Raw genomic sequence first — 14,745 nt, forward strand, 5'->3', positions numbered from 1 at the left:
TCCTTAAATTGTTTTTAAAAAACACAATTAGTTAAAATTGTCTGGTTTTCTAGTATAGTCAAGAGCAAATTACTAATACTGTAATTTTCAGAAATTAAGTTCTGGGATTCTTTGTGCAAGTTAAGACTGAGTCATAAAACTTAGGTTGCTGCTTAAGAGATGGTAAGCCTTGTACCTTAATATATACTTAAGTCTTCTTTTTCTTATGTTCCGCTATACTTTCTTACGGGCAGGATTCCTGTTGCAATCTTTCTATATGCTTCTGTCATATGGTTAGAATGTATGTGTGTTTGTTAGTTAGAATGTATGAATGTATGTAGAAAACTGTACAGCTTCTTATGTAAGATTTCACAGTGAGCAGCTTAATTTACCTATTCTGCAAATATTTAGACTCTCTGAACTATTTTCTCTATCTTCTAACGGAGCATTGGAATTGGTTTTGAAATGTATAAGAGGTCTGTTATTTTACTTGAAGTAGATGATTCTTATCTAATATAGAAAATTTTCAACCCCAAATATGTTCATATTGCAGCAACTTGGACAGCATTTTGGTATGCCTGAGCTGCATGATTAGGACATTTTAACTACATTTTAAACCAAAACTTTCCCTTTCTCTCATCTGTACTGAGAGTCCTGTAATGAGGGCTAACTTGTATGATTAATTATTTGTCGATTTTGAGCTGGAACCTGGCTACTTTGTAGTGAGCTTGCCAGCAAAGTACCTTGTATGATAACAGTTGTCTTACTGCCCTCTCATAACTTCTTCAGAAAGGCGTGTTTTTTCCACTGTTAGGACGGTTGACAGGTAATAAATTGTAGAATGTTTCACAGATCACCATGGGGTATGGACCAGATACAGCTGGGCAAGTGCAGGAACAAGGCATAGCAGAGCCAGTTAAGGCTTTGTTGAAAGAAGCGTTCTTGCATGGAACAAACTGAACAGTGCCAACCACGTAGAGCAGCTGTGCAGGGACGACATTGTCATCCTGGCCAAATGGCATGTTCTCTGCAGGAAGCTGTATCCAACTCATGTTCTTTGAAAAACCTCATCTTCCTGAAGTTTCATTTCAAAAGTGAGACTTGGAAGAATCCCAGAATAATCTTTTTTTTTTTTCTTTTCCTCATGATCAACAAAAACCATGATGCAATATCATGAAATATGTTAGTACTTACGTCCAGAATGATTAATCCTACTACTTTTTGTATGATCTGTGGCTGTTGATGCTGCTGGGTATTTGGACTAATGCCTCTGATATTAGCACAGAAAAAGCTTTGATTTCAATTACTCTCCTTTATTTTTAAACAAGCCATAAATTCATTGCTGTGCTTCACTTCTCCATTTTTTTTTCTGCTGTACGCTAAAACAAAGAGGCTTTTCTGACTAAATTGAGACTATATTCAATTAAATGAATTGTAATTTATCTTCACAAAACAAGAGAGGGTAATTTGCCAAAAAGAATAAACACAAACCAGTGCAAATCAGCTTTTAATAGGATTTCAGTAAATAATTTTTTAAATTCTCATTCATTAACATTATAGGGTTATGGCACTGTTTTCAGAGTTATCCAATTTTGTTTGTTATAATATGTCTTCTCTCAAGGCCTAATTCAAAAAGGACTGATTCGAAACATTTGAATTGAAGCATATGAGTAGCCGTGTGTATTTAATAGAGAGTAAATGTAACAAAGCTTTGCTTTACTGAGACTTTGGAGTCAGATGTTCTTCTTTCAGAGGGTCCAATGTACGTGGAAAGAGAGCAAGCACAATAATTTGCACCGTTAGAACATCCAGAGCAATTTAAGCCAAGATCACAAGGAGTTTTATGAACACTAGTGAGAACATATCACAATTTTCTACTAATGGATAGCATTATTCCTACTTTATCTGTAGGAAATTCGAACCATTAAAATAAGTTGCACAATGTCATACAAAAGTTTCAACAACAGAGCTAGAGGTAAAATGCATTTCTTCTGAAATTCCAGCTTCAGTGTCCAGATGGCATTGGTAGCATTGCCATCTTGAAGGCTTGCCACTTTGTGAAGATTCTGTTTTATTATACTTAGATCAATTAGTCACTCGCAAAGATTCATTACGAAATTTTGGAAAGAAGGACAGCTCTTAATGAGGAAACTGTCATAGAGTCAAGATACTTCTCTAGTCTGCATTTATCCCTGTTGTAAGAGGTTCTACCATGTGAAGTACAGATTTCTAAACTGATATTGAGTCCACAAGCTGGTTTTAGGCTACTTCTGTGTACAATGAGCCATGCAAAATTCCTGAATTCATTCAATGTTGGTGCTCTGAGGGGAAGTGGGCACAGACTCATCTTGCTCCTATTACTTCACAATAACGCATCCTGTCATTTCTTAGTCCTTTTCTTTATACTACTTTGACACCAATCCCATTTGGTTTGCCCCAGATCCTACCCTCTGGACTCCAGATCTACAAATATCTGCCTTTCACCCTTGTCCTTGTTCTTTGTCCTCCGTATCAACCCAACCCAATGGTTTCCTACACTTTGGCTTCCAAACTCAATGTCTTTCCAACTGATTTGTTGTTCCCAATGGATACTAGTCCCACCTTTCCTCCCTTAACTCTCTCCAGTCTGACTCCATCACCCTCTTATTCAGAGCCTCTTATCACTCCCACTCTATTCTCATTCCTTCCTTTCAGTGTTACTGGTTCTCAGTGGTTGTTATTTTACCCAGTTTTTCCCCAGTCTTCTGTCAGTCTTCAGATCTGGATCTCTTGATCCTGAATTTAGATCAGATTCTTTTCTACTCCCTATGTTTGCGTTCTCAGCCACTGAAAATCATTGAGCCGCTCACACAGGAGGAACTTTCTCTTTCTTCTGTTATGAATTTAAGTGTCCTGTCTTAGAGATGTCCTGGCCTATGACAGTCCGGTTGGGAGTCTGGGTGTAAGTTCTCACCTTGTGAGCTGGAGCATGTCCAGAGCAGGCAGAATCTTACAGGAAAATTATCTGGTGAAATCTTAGTCTCTACTGAATAGGTAGTGACTGCAATCTCTCATCCTGATTTTCTCAAGAAACAAAATTTTACAGTGTCTGTCTGGTTTTGGCCCATGTTACCCAATAATTCTTGAAGGAAATGGCTAGGTTGAACCAGATTTGAAAGAGGGGTAGGGATCTCTGATATTAGGTTCCTACAAGTTTTGTGTGCCAACCAGGTAGGAAGAGATCCTAATGGTGCCTCTACTGAGGGAAGGTTCGGTGTTCACTGGAGAATTCATGTGGGAGCACAACCTTAAGAGGGACGCCTTAGGCAAACAGGTTAGGTGGCTCAGGACTTATGACCGTTTTGTTTTGCAGTCTTGAGGGATTCTGACATTTAAGTGAATAATAAGCAGCAAAGTAGAAAAGAGTGCAAAGAGGAGAATTCTGGAAGGTGGGGTGCAGAGGGCAGGCAGAGAGGGCAGGAGGAAGACAATGACTACTTAGTAGAACAAAAGACGTGGAAAAGGGTGCCATTCTTCCATCTTTTAAAAGGCTGTATGACATGCAGTTCATGAAACATTTAAATTACAGGGAATTTCTTTGTGGCCTGCGAGGGCTGAGAATCAGTCTGTGGTATTTGTTGCTAGGCTTGTATGCGTTTCCGCTGGTACTTGGCAGCTTCTGCAGCAGTCGGTAGGGTCTCACGTTGACTGGTCAGTCATGTCATCTTCCAGTATACCAAAAGCAGTATAGCTTGTGTCCCAGCTCTAAGAGTGGATGGGAAGGTATATGAGAGGATGGCAGGAAGCGGTGGAGAGGTGATGAGTGCTGAAGTATCCGTGAGAGAATTGCAGGAACTTGACTTACATCCTACACTGATATGATGACTTCTGCCAAGAATCAGTTACAGTGATTTTCATTGCTGCTGTTAGTGCTCAGATGCTTTCCCAAATACCTTTATTGAAGAAAAACAAATTAGTCCGTTGTAGTGATGTGTAAATATGGGGCTGACCTCTTTGTTAGGGAGCCTTGAGGGAGTGCATCAGTATTACTGAAAGGACAAACATCAGCATCACTGTGTTTAGCGTGTAGCTTGCTCTGTTTATCACCGTGCCGGTAAGCAGTGGCATGCTTATGGTCAAATGCGGTGCACTCTTCAGCTCTGGCTGTTACCTGTGGCTGCCTCTTCAGTTAGAAGATTGATACCACTATTGCTGAATCACTGAAACAAACAGTGACCCTTAGTTCAGAAGCAGGAACTATGCTGGGACAGTACATGGCATACTGTCTGCATGTGGCGAAATGCAGTCAGGTTACTAAAACAAGAACACTAAATCAGGAGCAAAGGAAGACTCGGAACCTCTCATAAAAGTGATCTCGGGGCCGATTTCTGCAATCAATGGGATTACTTCTTCATGTAAGAAATCCCATTGCAGTCAGACCCACTGAATTCCACTGATCAAGTAAAATAAAAGCAACAGGGCTAGTTGCACAGTTTCACACATTTATTCAATTATTATTTTTAAGTGGGGCTCCTCTGGATGCAGGGATATAAAAACAGGTGTTAAAACACTGCTACAAGCAATGTCCACAAAAACCCAACCCCCAGCCTAATCCCTGCAGTTACATTTTCCCACAAATGGGAAAGCAAGTCTCAAGGAAAAAGTGCTGCCTGTGATCTCTTTATGCTTCCCAGTATATGCTTGATTTATAAGGAACAATGTTCTATCTGTTCTGGTTGTGGAATTGGGAAACATTTGTGTTTGAAGTCCTTCCTGACCTCCTCACCTTAAACATTCCTTAATGTTTTGCGTGTCCCTGCAGGCCCTCCTCAAATATCCCAAATCTTTCTGTTCCTGTTTTCTCCCCCGGCTTGTTGATTATGAAGTTCAGGTTGGTCCTTTCCAAAGCTATGCTTCAGCTTCATAACGGCCAGTCCAGTAGTGACTGGAGAGTTTGTCACTGTCTTTGGTATCCCTTGCCTGTTACATTTGTATCCATGTGCTTTGTTTGTGACTTTATCTGTTACTCTTTGAATGGAAAAGTCCCTTGATCTGATAATCCTAATGAAGCAAGTGCTCTAACATGCCGCACAGCAGTACAAATACGGGCAGGGGTAGCCAGATTCTGCTGAACAGGAATGTTACTGATTTTTCAGCTTGTCTTGGTTTGAGTTGAAATATGACCTGAAAATAAAAGTCTCAGCAGAGGGTTTTTAATCTCTTTCCTGGACAGTTTAGGCAAAGTGGTGATTCCAATAGTAAATAAGTTTTACTAATGATGTTTATGTCAAGTTCGGTACGTTTACCTGTCCATTGGAGAAGCAAATGACCTGTCAGTGGATGAGATTTCGCAGTGAAACACTGAAATTGTATGCATCTGTCTATATATACTAACTGGTTTTCTATGTGAATGGCAAAACCATTAATAATTGTAACATTTCTTTTGAAAGGCCAAAGCTGTGCTAAGGGGTTGGCAGCCTGCCTACTGGAACCTTTTGATCCACCATGCGCTTCCTAGCAAACCTGACCAGGTGTCCTTTCAGCTGGTCTATGGCCAGGCTTTGATGTGCTGAGAACATGGTCACAATGTGGGGCAGCTGTGCTTCCAGAAAAAGGAACAGGGAAAGCAAAAGGAATGACTGTTCAGATCTTGCTGTATGGGTAGTCTGGTTGTCATGGTCCAACTTCTGCAGCCACTGTGGGACCAGTGCAAGCTTTGGAAGCCCCTAGAGGCTGACACCAATTTGGTGGTAACAGTTCCTGGCTCTATATTACGATGAGCAGAAGAAGGCACATCACTGTGTGTGTGGCATGAACAGAAAATGAAGTATTTAGCCTTTGGTTGTGTCACTTACTGACCAGATGCGTCAGATAGAAGTATTGCTTGGGTGGGGTCTGCTTGCAGGCTGTGGGTTAGACTTTGCTTTGCTGTTGACTTGTAGTTTTGATGCCTAATGCTCCTATTAATGTCCTTACGTCAAAAAGCCTTGATCATACATTTCTGTCAGATTTATGCTGAGGGCTGTAAAAACTTGGGATGGGGGATATCCTATGGGGGATAGATTATACAATCTAAGTATAAAGTAAAAGATAGCAGGCAGGAAAGCACAATTAAACACCACTGCTCAGTGCCAGCACTGGGCTTGGTGTATGAGCATCTGGAGGAAAATCCAAGAAGTGAATGTTGGGCACTTAACATTGTGTCTGGTAAATTAGAAAGACAAATACTGTGAAGATCCTTGTTCCCATGGAGTTACTAAAGCTGCAAGATCCACAAGTAATGCAGAATGTTTATAGGGAGGCATGTTATTCATGGACTGTTTTGTTTCTTTTTGGTCTTTTCAGGTGTTCCAGGACCTTGGAACTTCTGTGTTGTCAGGTGCATTTAGAGGATATAACATCTGCCTCTTTGCATATGGACAAACAGGTTCAGGAAAAACTTACACAATGATGGGAACACCTGTGAGTTACACTGTTCATTTTACACTTAGGGTTGAGGGTGGGCTGTCCGGCAGAAACATCACTTTATTTTTAAACTGATTATGGTGCTTGTTGAGCAGAATGCTTATACATGTTTTATTTGGTATTTAAATATATAAAATAAGAGTCAAGCCTTTACATTCAGTTAAATAATACAGCATCAGCTAAAAACACTAGAAAATATGGTATAGTTTAAATATTTATTTTAGATAACCTTCATCTTACTATGTATGAATCTTATTACTATCTTAGAGAACAAAAAAAAAAATCTATACCCCTGAATAGTTCTGGGTTTTAGAAACATATAGCTCAAGATAACACAAGGTATTTATTCTCAGGGAATTTTTTGTCAGTCTGAGCTATGCTGAAATTAAATCACTTTCACAAATAAAAATAGATACAATTCACAGGAATACTTTTGTAACAGGCTTCATTATCTGCTTGAGACATTTATCAGTTGCAGAAGTTATCCTTTCACCTGTGGAAACTAATACTTGCTTCACTTCCAGTTTTGAAATGTATTTAAATGGTGTTTGCACAAGCTGTTACATTTTAAGATTTGTGTCTACCAGGATCTGCTAAAATGCATTTTAATCTTGGTACTCAGATCGATGGAGTCAGTTGAGGATTTTCTGCATTCTGCTGCAATGCAAGGCAATTTGATCTCTATCCATAAATAGTCTTGGCTGTTGGTGAAACATGCCCTTGAAAAAGAAAAATTTTGTTTAACAGTTTGCATGAGTAGACCACTATTTCCTACACCCCATAGGATTCAATTTGTAAGGTGAAATAAGGGTAGAATTTGTTCAAACTCTGACTATAAGAAGAAGACTGTTCTAGTATGGTTTGTGCTTTTGACAAGAGATTTTTAAAGTTTTACTTTCTCCACATATATCAGCAATAGGATTTTGTTAAATCATGACCTGATTCTCCATTCATTTTATGCAAAATCAAGTTTAGCTGCATGAAAGCCTTAAGAATTGTTGACATTGAGGCTAATAGGTGGCAAACTATAATATTTGTATTATGTTATCTTGAAAATATCTTAGCAATTCAGAATGGCCACATCTTGAAATTATCATTATTTCCAAGGAAATTTCCGGGTATTGTGTTTCAGAGAGATTTCTGGCTTATAAAGTGATTTCATTCTCCAATGGAATCCTGCTTTGACCTGATCTTTAGTAACATGTATTCACTGTGAAACAGTGTCCAAAACTAGGAAGAAACAAGTGTTTGATATAAACTGAACTTTTGCGCCTGGTGCTCCACTTATGAACCTGGACTTTCTGCCTCCAACACCATTTCAAGTGTGCCTTCTAAAAGCTTTTAATGCTATTCATCAAACAGATTGAACCTAGGCCTTAGAGTCTTTCTTGGGGTGTGTTGGCACTGCAGTCACTAAAGTGTGAGCAATCATGTTGTAAGAACAGTTCATCACACAAAAACACACTGTTAGTTCAGTGCTGTGTAGACTATTTTGGCAAAGTTTATATCCGTTAGTTTGGGTACTGTTGGCAGTCCATATCCCGTTCTCTCTGAGCGACCAGATTTATAAATCTAGGACATAAAACTGTTCCAAGCCTGTTCTGTGACAGCAAAGCATAGAGAAATAAAAGTAGAATAAGGAATAAACAAAATATTCATGACATCAAGCTAGTTTCAGTGTTGGCCTGGCGTCATCTAGCCTGCAACACTTCTGACGTGGAGATGTCCAGTATCTTTACATCAAACAGCTCTTGGATTTAACCCAGGGCTCTAAACTCCTCATCGATGCTGTATAAGTGGCTCTAAAATGACTTCTGCTATAAATAGCGTTTGCACCGAAGCTAAGACAGATGACATTACACAGCACATGAGTCCCTGCAGTGCTGCACATGCAAGATGCTTCAGCTGGAGTAGTAGAGCACTGCCATGGTGTTCTGAACTACACTCCAGAGGGGTTTGTGGTATAATCCATCATCCGGTCATTACTTTAATGCTGCATTATGATTCTGTCCTTTTCTTATAACTTGGCTTTTATTTAAAAATAAGTTTTGCAAGAGCAATAGCAAGTATATTGTTTAAATTTCTTTCTGTTTATTATTCGAAGGCATCCATTGGACTGACACCACGTATATGTGAGGTACTTCTTTTCTATTTCACTTGCATTTGTTTAACCAGTTGTATTTTCTTGATGGATTTAAAATGTATATACACTTCTGATTTGTGCAGGGCCTCTTTTCAAGGAATGATGATTACTCAGACCAAGCAGCATCTTGCAGAGTAAAGGTCAGGTAAGTGTGTCACTGTTTGGGGCAATGCTCTGAATGCTTTCAACAACATATTGCTGTAATCAAAGAAAGTAAAGGCTAGTTTGACTAGTTTATTTTGTTTCTGTTTTCTCAGATGATAATAATTTTTGGAACAAGGTGGAGAACACAGAGGAAGGATGAGAAAGTGTTGGTTTTAGTTATCCATCTCAGTATAGTTCTTTGGATGCTGTTTTGTATAGACAGCTGAAATAGGAGTCCATTAAAAATTTACTTCCTGTTTGTTTAACTCTTAAATTTCAGCCATAATCCTACATTCCATTCTTTTTCGTCTTTCCCATAGATCTAATGAAGCCATATGTTTTGAAATCTGGGGATTTGGACTCACTAGTGTTAAGAAAGGATATTTTATGAATTTTTAAATAAAATCCTGAATGCCTCTTGCTTCTTGGAAATTTGCTACTATGAGTTCTTTTATATGTGTACTACGTGGGAAGGGCAGTAACAGATTATCAAAATGAATTCATTAACTTTATCATGAAAGATCTATATAAGATTCAGGTAGTGACATTGCCTAAATATATGCTTTCACTTTTTTTAAATTGTGTGCATTTAACATTCCTTTTTTTGTTTTGTTTTGGCTTTCCAGTTTTCTTGAAATCTATAACGAGCGTGTCCGAGATTTGTTAAAACAATCAGACCGAAAAAAACCTTATACACTTCGAGTCCGTGAACACCCTGAAACAGGACCATATGTGCAAGGTGAGAGCGGACTTCACAACTAGTGTCAGAATTTCAAGTAAATGTGTATCAGGTCTATATGTATCTTTGCATATGTTCCTAATTGCTTCTACTCTTCAAGAGTAACTTTCCTCAAATATTTTGATTGCTGATATGAGTGTGTAATACACTGAAAGCTTTGCCTCTGTTATCCCACTGGCTGGATATCCTCCACTTTTCTGTTTGCCTTTCCAGGCATAGGTCGTGTGTGAGCTGTAGTGTTTTGCTTTCTTCTGTTTTAAAGAAATCTTAACTTAAGAAATCCACCAACATCAGCTCTAAATGGGTTCTCCAGACCAACCTAAGGTCCCTCCATACCTGTGTCAGACCTTGGCAGCAGTATATATACAAAATAATAATAAAAAAAAACTAGATAAACTCAACTGTTTAATGTTGCAGGCCAGGCCATGAGAAGTGATTAAAATCTGTATTGCCCAAGTTAGAACCTAATAAGCTTCATTTTCCTTCATTCATCACACACTTTTGAATAACCACTTGCAACAGCAGCCCCTCAGGTGGTTTTGTGTTTTCTAGTGAATCATAGCTTTCAAATCAGGTGACACAGAGCAGATGAAAAAAGACCCATATATATTTTTTGCATGTCAGTTGTCTTATTTTAGTTCTTATCTTCTCTCTCATTGTTTTTATACTTCCAGTTTATTTTCACTCTTGATTGGTGCCTTCACTTCAGGGTCTTACATAGCTTTAAATTGGAGTTTGGCCATTGATACTTGTTAATTGATTAGCTCCCTGTGTAAAGTTTGCCTGCTACATTTCTGTTTATGTGACCAACAACTTACGTGACATAAGGGATGCCTCTCAAAATCAGTGCGCTAGTGCAAAATCATACAGAGTAGCTTCACAGTGGAGATCAGAAGGAAGAGCCTTTTCCACGCTGATGCAAGTTTCAAAAATTACTGAGTTTGTTCAGAAAGTAAATGCATACGTGTCCTTTTCAGTATGCCTTATATCTAGTGCATGGAATTTCAAAGTTGGCCCTGGTATCGCTGACTCTGCAACTGCTTGGCTGGCCACCAAGTGGGTAGTAACACCTGGGGGGTATGCATTTAGTATGCAAAATGCATATCACACAGAATTTTATTGGTCCTATCACATCAGATCAAATACAGATTTGTTCTGGCTTTTAAATAAAGTTCTTGTCTCTGTTGGTTTTCTGAATTCCTTTTGTTCTCCCTGGTTCACTTTTCTCTCTCTATTTATCACGACACACGTCTGTTATCCTCACTTCAGAGATTAAGGCAAAATGTGACAACAGATAGGGTGACTTGACTGTGTGATTGAATGGAGCCTGGAATTCCCAGCTCTCATTCCCGGGGCATCTGCAGTATCAGTCACAACGAACGGTTGTTACCAATTCCTCCTCTCAAAATTTGAAATAAGCACTTGGGAAGGGTTGAACTTGCACGGTCCTGTACACAAGGGACTCTCTGGCATTCTGGTTATTTCAGCTGTGCTTTCCCAGCACATCAGCATCCTGTTTAAGGAGAGTTGGAAAATAGATGAATTGATGGTCTCATTAGTATGGCAAACTTATCATTCTTTGAAAAGCAGATTCATAGACATTTGGCCTTTATTGAGGTCTTTCCAAGATTCTCTTTTTACCTGCTTGTTATCGGAGAACTTAGTTGTTGGTGGAGTACAGTTACTAATTATTTTCTTTTAGCAGCTGCTCATTCACCACACGAGAAAAGGTCTTTAAACTGCTTCCTTCCTTGGCAATTTCCATCTCTTTTCTCAGGCCTTATATCTCCAGTGATTCCTTGGCTGCATATAATGGATTTTCCTTGTTTTAAAAGAAAATGAAGTTATAGCTTCTGCCAATGGGCTGGCTTGCCTTTTGTCACTATTTTGTCTTCAACTGGAATCTTCCAGGCCAAATCTGTCACTTCTTTTCCAGTTCTGTTTTTTTTTTTTGGGGGTGGGGGTGTTGTTTGGGTTTTTTTTCCTTTAATTATTATTTAATTTTGTCCCTTTTGAATAAGGATTTTATACTTAGACACAACTAAAAATTTTAAGTGGAACAGTTTTATGCTAGAGTTCTGAAATATCCCATAAAAGTTCCCAAGTGATTAGATTTTGTAAAATAAGAGGAAAGGATAATGGAAAAAGGTTAACCTAAATAATATTTGCCAGCTTTGGCCACGTTTGTAAATCCAGTGTGAATACTTTATTTTAGAAGATTCTCTCCCTCTCTTATCTTGCAACAGCCTCCCAAAATCATTATGTTAATTGCTGTAAGAAAAAATTTAATTTTAATGATAAATGTGATTCGCATTTTTAGAAAAATTGATCACATGCATGAAAAATTAAGTAATTTCTCTACTGAAAGCATCATGGGGTGTAACTAGAAGCTGTTGCGAGTGCATATGAACAGAAGTGATTTCAAGCTGATGAGTCAGTGGGTTAGGGCAACAGTCAGATGACAGTTATTTTTTTTTTAGATATGTGTATATAATTATATATTAATAAATAAATATGCATATGTACAGTTTACACAATTAAGCGCTGTAACAGTTTGCTTTACTTGAGACAACCCTGTTGTCTTTTGCAGCAAGGGACTACTAAAGAAGGTATGATTATGTAGCTCCTTTTGGAATTGTACTCATTAGCTCCCATCAAAAATAAGCAGCAGTGAGAAAGTCCAGAGGTCTTTTGAATGCAGGTGAGCAGTATAGTCAGCTTGATTTTAATAGTATCAAATTCAAGAAAATGAAGTGGTTCACAGCTCTGGTAAAAAATGCCCTTTTCAACTACAGTAATATATTGTTGCAATCAACAATTGCTGATCTCTGTAATTAGGGCCTTCTATATGCTGAAGTAGCCTTTTGCAGTTTAATAGGTAGTCTCTCTGTGTAGGATCAGAGCACGTGAATATTGTTTCTAATAGTTAGGTGGCTGAGATCAGAATTACCAGCAAGCTTTCTGGAAGGAGAGCTTGTTTTGTATTCCCCTTCCAAGCAATTTGCTGTATGGGAGAAATAAAAACGGTGAATGTTAACAAAGCTCAGAATTTTTCAATTATTTCCCATAGATTCGGTATGTTAAGGAATAGCATCTGCATTTGCATCATACTTCTTGCAAGCCATCAGCAATTTTAAGGTTTGCTGACTTTGATCAGGAGCTCCCTAGTGTACCATTAGTTTGTCGGTTGTGTGCTTGGTGTCAATGATATCCAGAATACAGTTAGCACTGGATGAAGAACAGACAGAGGAAAATCAGAAAACTTAACCCCTTTAAGGACACTTAGATGCTCTGGGCAATGCATTTTCCATTTGCAAGTCCAGTCAGGAAGTCCCAGCTCTGAGCACTAAGTATTTTGAATAGTTTCCAGCCCATCATTTTTCTACGTAAAGGCTGCGAGATTGTAGCCTTTAAAATGCTGAAAGTGTTTTAGTGCTTTGGATTGGAATCATTTCAAACTTCTCCCTCACAGATGGTTGCACTGTTAAGGAATCGGCCTCTCTTAAATCAGGAAATGATGCAATCTATTTTGTTATTCTGAGACAGATTTCTGGGGGAGATCCTTTCTTACTCCAAGGCAGATTTCTAGATGAGCAAGTGGTTTTGATCTTGAAAATGGCCTTTCTTGTTCTAGCAGCAAACAGAACACTTTGTCATTTCTTTTCAAACAACATTTACAGTATTTCATTTACCTTATTGAAAAACTAAATGTTTTGAACTGTGTTAGATTCACTGTTCTAGTACTTGTAGAAAGGTAAGAATTTCTTACATGTCTCCATTTTATAACTGGATTTTTATTCAGTTAAATAAGACCCTGAAAAAGGGTCTGGGAAAACAATAATAGTTTCCATATTCTGAGCTTTGAAGGTCCCAGTGCTGTTGGAAAAATAATGGGCCTCTTTCTCAAATGGAAAATGTGATGACTTCTGGAATGAATGTATTGTAAATGGACTCCGGAGAGCAGAAGAAATGCTTTTGTTTGAAAATCATCCTATACTTTTTGTGTGTGCAAGTGTGCATGCATGCACACTACAGTGAGGGGATTTTTTTAAAGGTGTGGGTGTTAAAAATCTGTTTTTCTTTACGTGTGTCAGTTGTTAAAGGACTAAAATAAATTCCCATCTTTGGCTTAGCTTTTGCTTCCATTTGAAGTTAAGCAAGCTATTATCATGTAAGGATAGACTGTCTCTAATTGTCAGAAGTACTTACTTCAGTATTGTTGAATTTTATATTCATCTTGACTTACCTTCTAGCAGTAGATAGTTTATTTGATCCAAATAAATCACATTTTTCAGTACTTTGCCTTCATCCACACTTTTGTGGCCTTCAGTAAAACAAAACAAGCTTAAATCAGTGTGAGAAGAGGAAGTAGCCCCGGATTCCAGCTCTGAGATAAAACATACCGCAAAGGAGTGTTTTACGAGATATTGTATGACGAAGTCTTGCTTCACAACTCAGGTGTTTTAGGAGTCACTGCAGTACAAATGATAACTATTCATCACCATAAAATGCAAACGAGGCATACTAAACTGGATTTATGTGAAATACAAGCCCGTTGAGGTTAATTTTGTGTGTCTGCTGGAATTTGCGTTTTGCAAGGGGCTGGCAGTGCGGCTGCAGCACAGCAGCAGACTGCCCTCCACTGGGGGCCCTGCTAGTCACAACCACCACTCCGACACAGCAGCTCCGCAATGCACCATTTCTTTCATTTGTTTTCAGTGGGGTTTTTCCCCTCTTAAAAATAAAATCAAATTTAAAAAAGACAAAACCCAAACAAAACTGAAAGCACAAGGTATGCAAAGGCCAGATGTTTGATATCATTATTTGGGTACCCCCTGGGGAGAAAAGAGCATGAAGACTCTAGAGTGGTGCAGGCTGAAGCCTAGTTAAGTAAATGGTAAATATTCACAGGGGTTGATTGCTAATTCTGTTAGTTGCCTGAGCAGAGCCATTATCCAAAGGCAATGGCAATGACAAAAAGCTTCTTTACAGGATCTGTACCTATTTAGTAGCAGTGACATAGCTGAATATTTCTTACGGAGTTTCAATTACACTGTTTTGTATAGCATTGTTCTGCAGACAAGCTGGAAAAAGGTCTGCACTTTAAATGTACAAGGCATTTTTTATCCTGATGTCACTGCATGTGAAGGATGGATTGCAATTTTTTATTTTATTTTTTAAAAAGAAAATATTTTTTTTTTAAATAAAATAGTTACTCTAGTTGAGAGACTGCTTGTCGAACAGCCTGGCATCCCAGCAGAATGTCCTTATGGTCCTGATGTCGGGTAAATTGTTG

General features: G+C 38.4%; 1 protein-coding gene across 1 annotated transcript in view; it reads left to right on the forward strand.

Moving 5' to 3' along the window:
* STARD9 (StAR related lipid transfer domain containing 9) overlaps positions 1–14,745 on the forward strand; it is a 105,180-nt gene that overhangs the window by 39,420 nt on the left and 51,015 nt on the right. The window contains exons 4-7 of the mRNA XM_074148854.1: positions 6,304–6,420; positions 8,528–8,560; positions 8,650–8,711; positions 9,337–9,449. Of these exons, the coding sequence (XP_074004955.1) occupies positions 6,304–6,420; positions 8,528–8,560; positions 8,650–8,711; positions 9,337–9,449 (325 nt within the window). The remainder of the gene's footprint in view (positions 1–6,303; positions 6,421–8,527; positions 8,561–8,649; positions 8,712–9,336; positions 9,450–14,745) is intronic.

The sequence above is a fragment of the Numenius arquata genome, chromosome 6, assembly GCF_964106895.1.
Source record: "Numenius arquata chromosome 6, bNumArq3.hap1.1, whole genome shotgun sequence".
NCBI lineage: Eukaryota > Metazoa > Chordata > Aves > Charadriiformes > Scolopacidae > Numenius > Numenius arquata.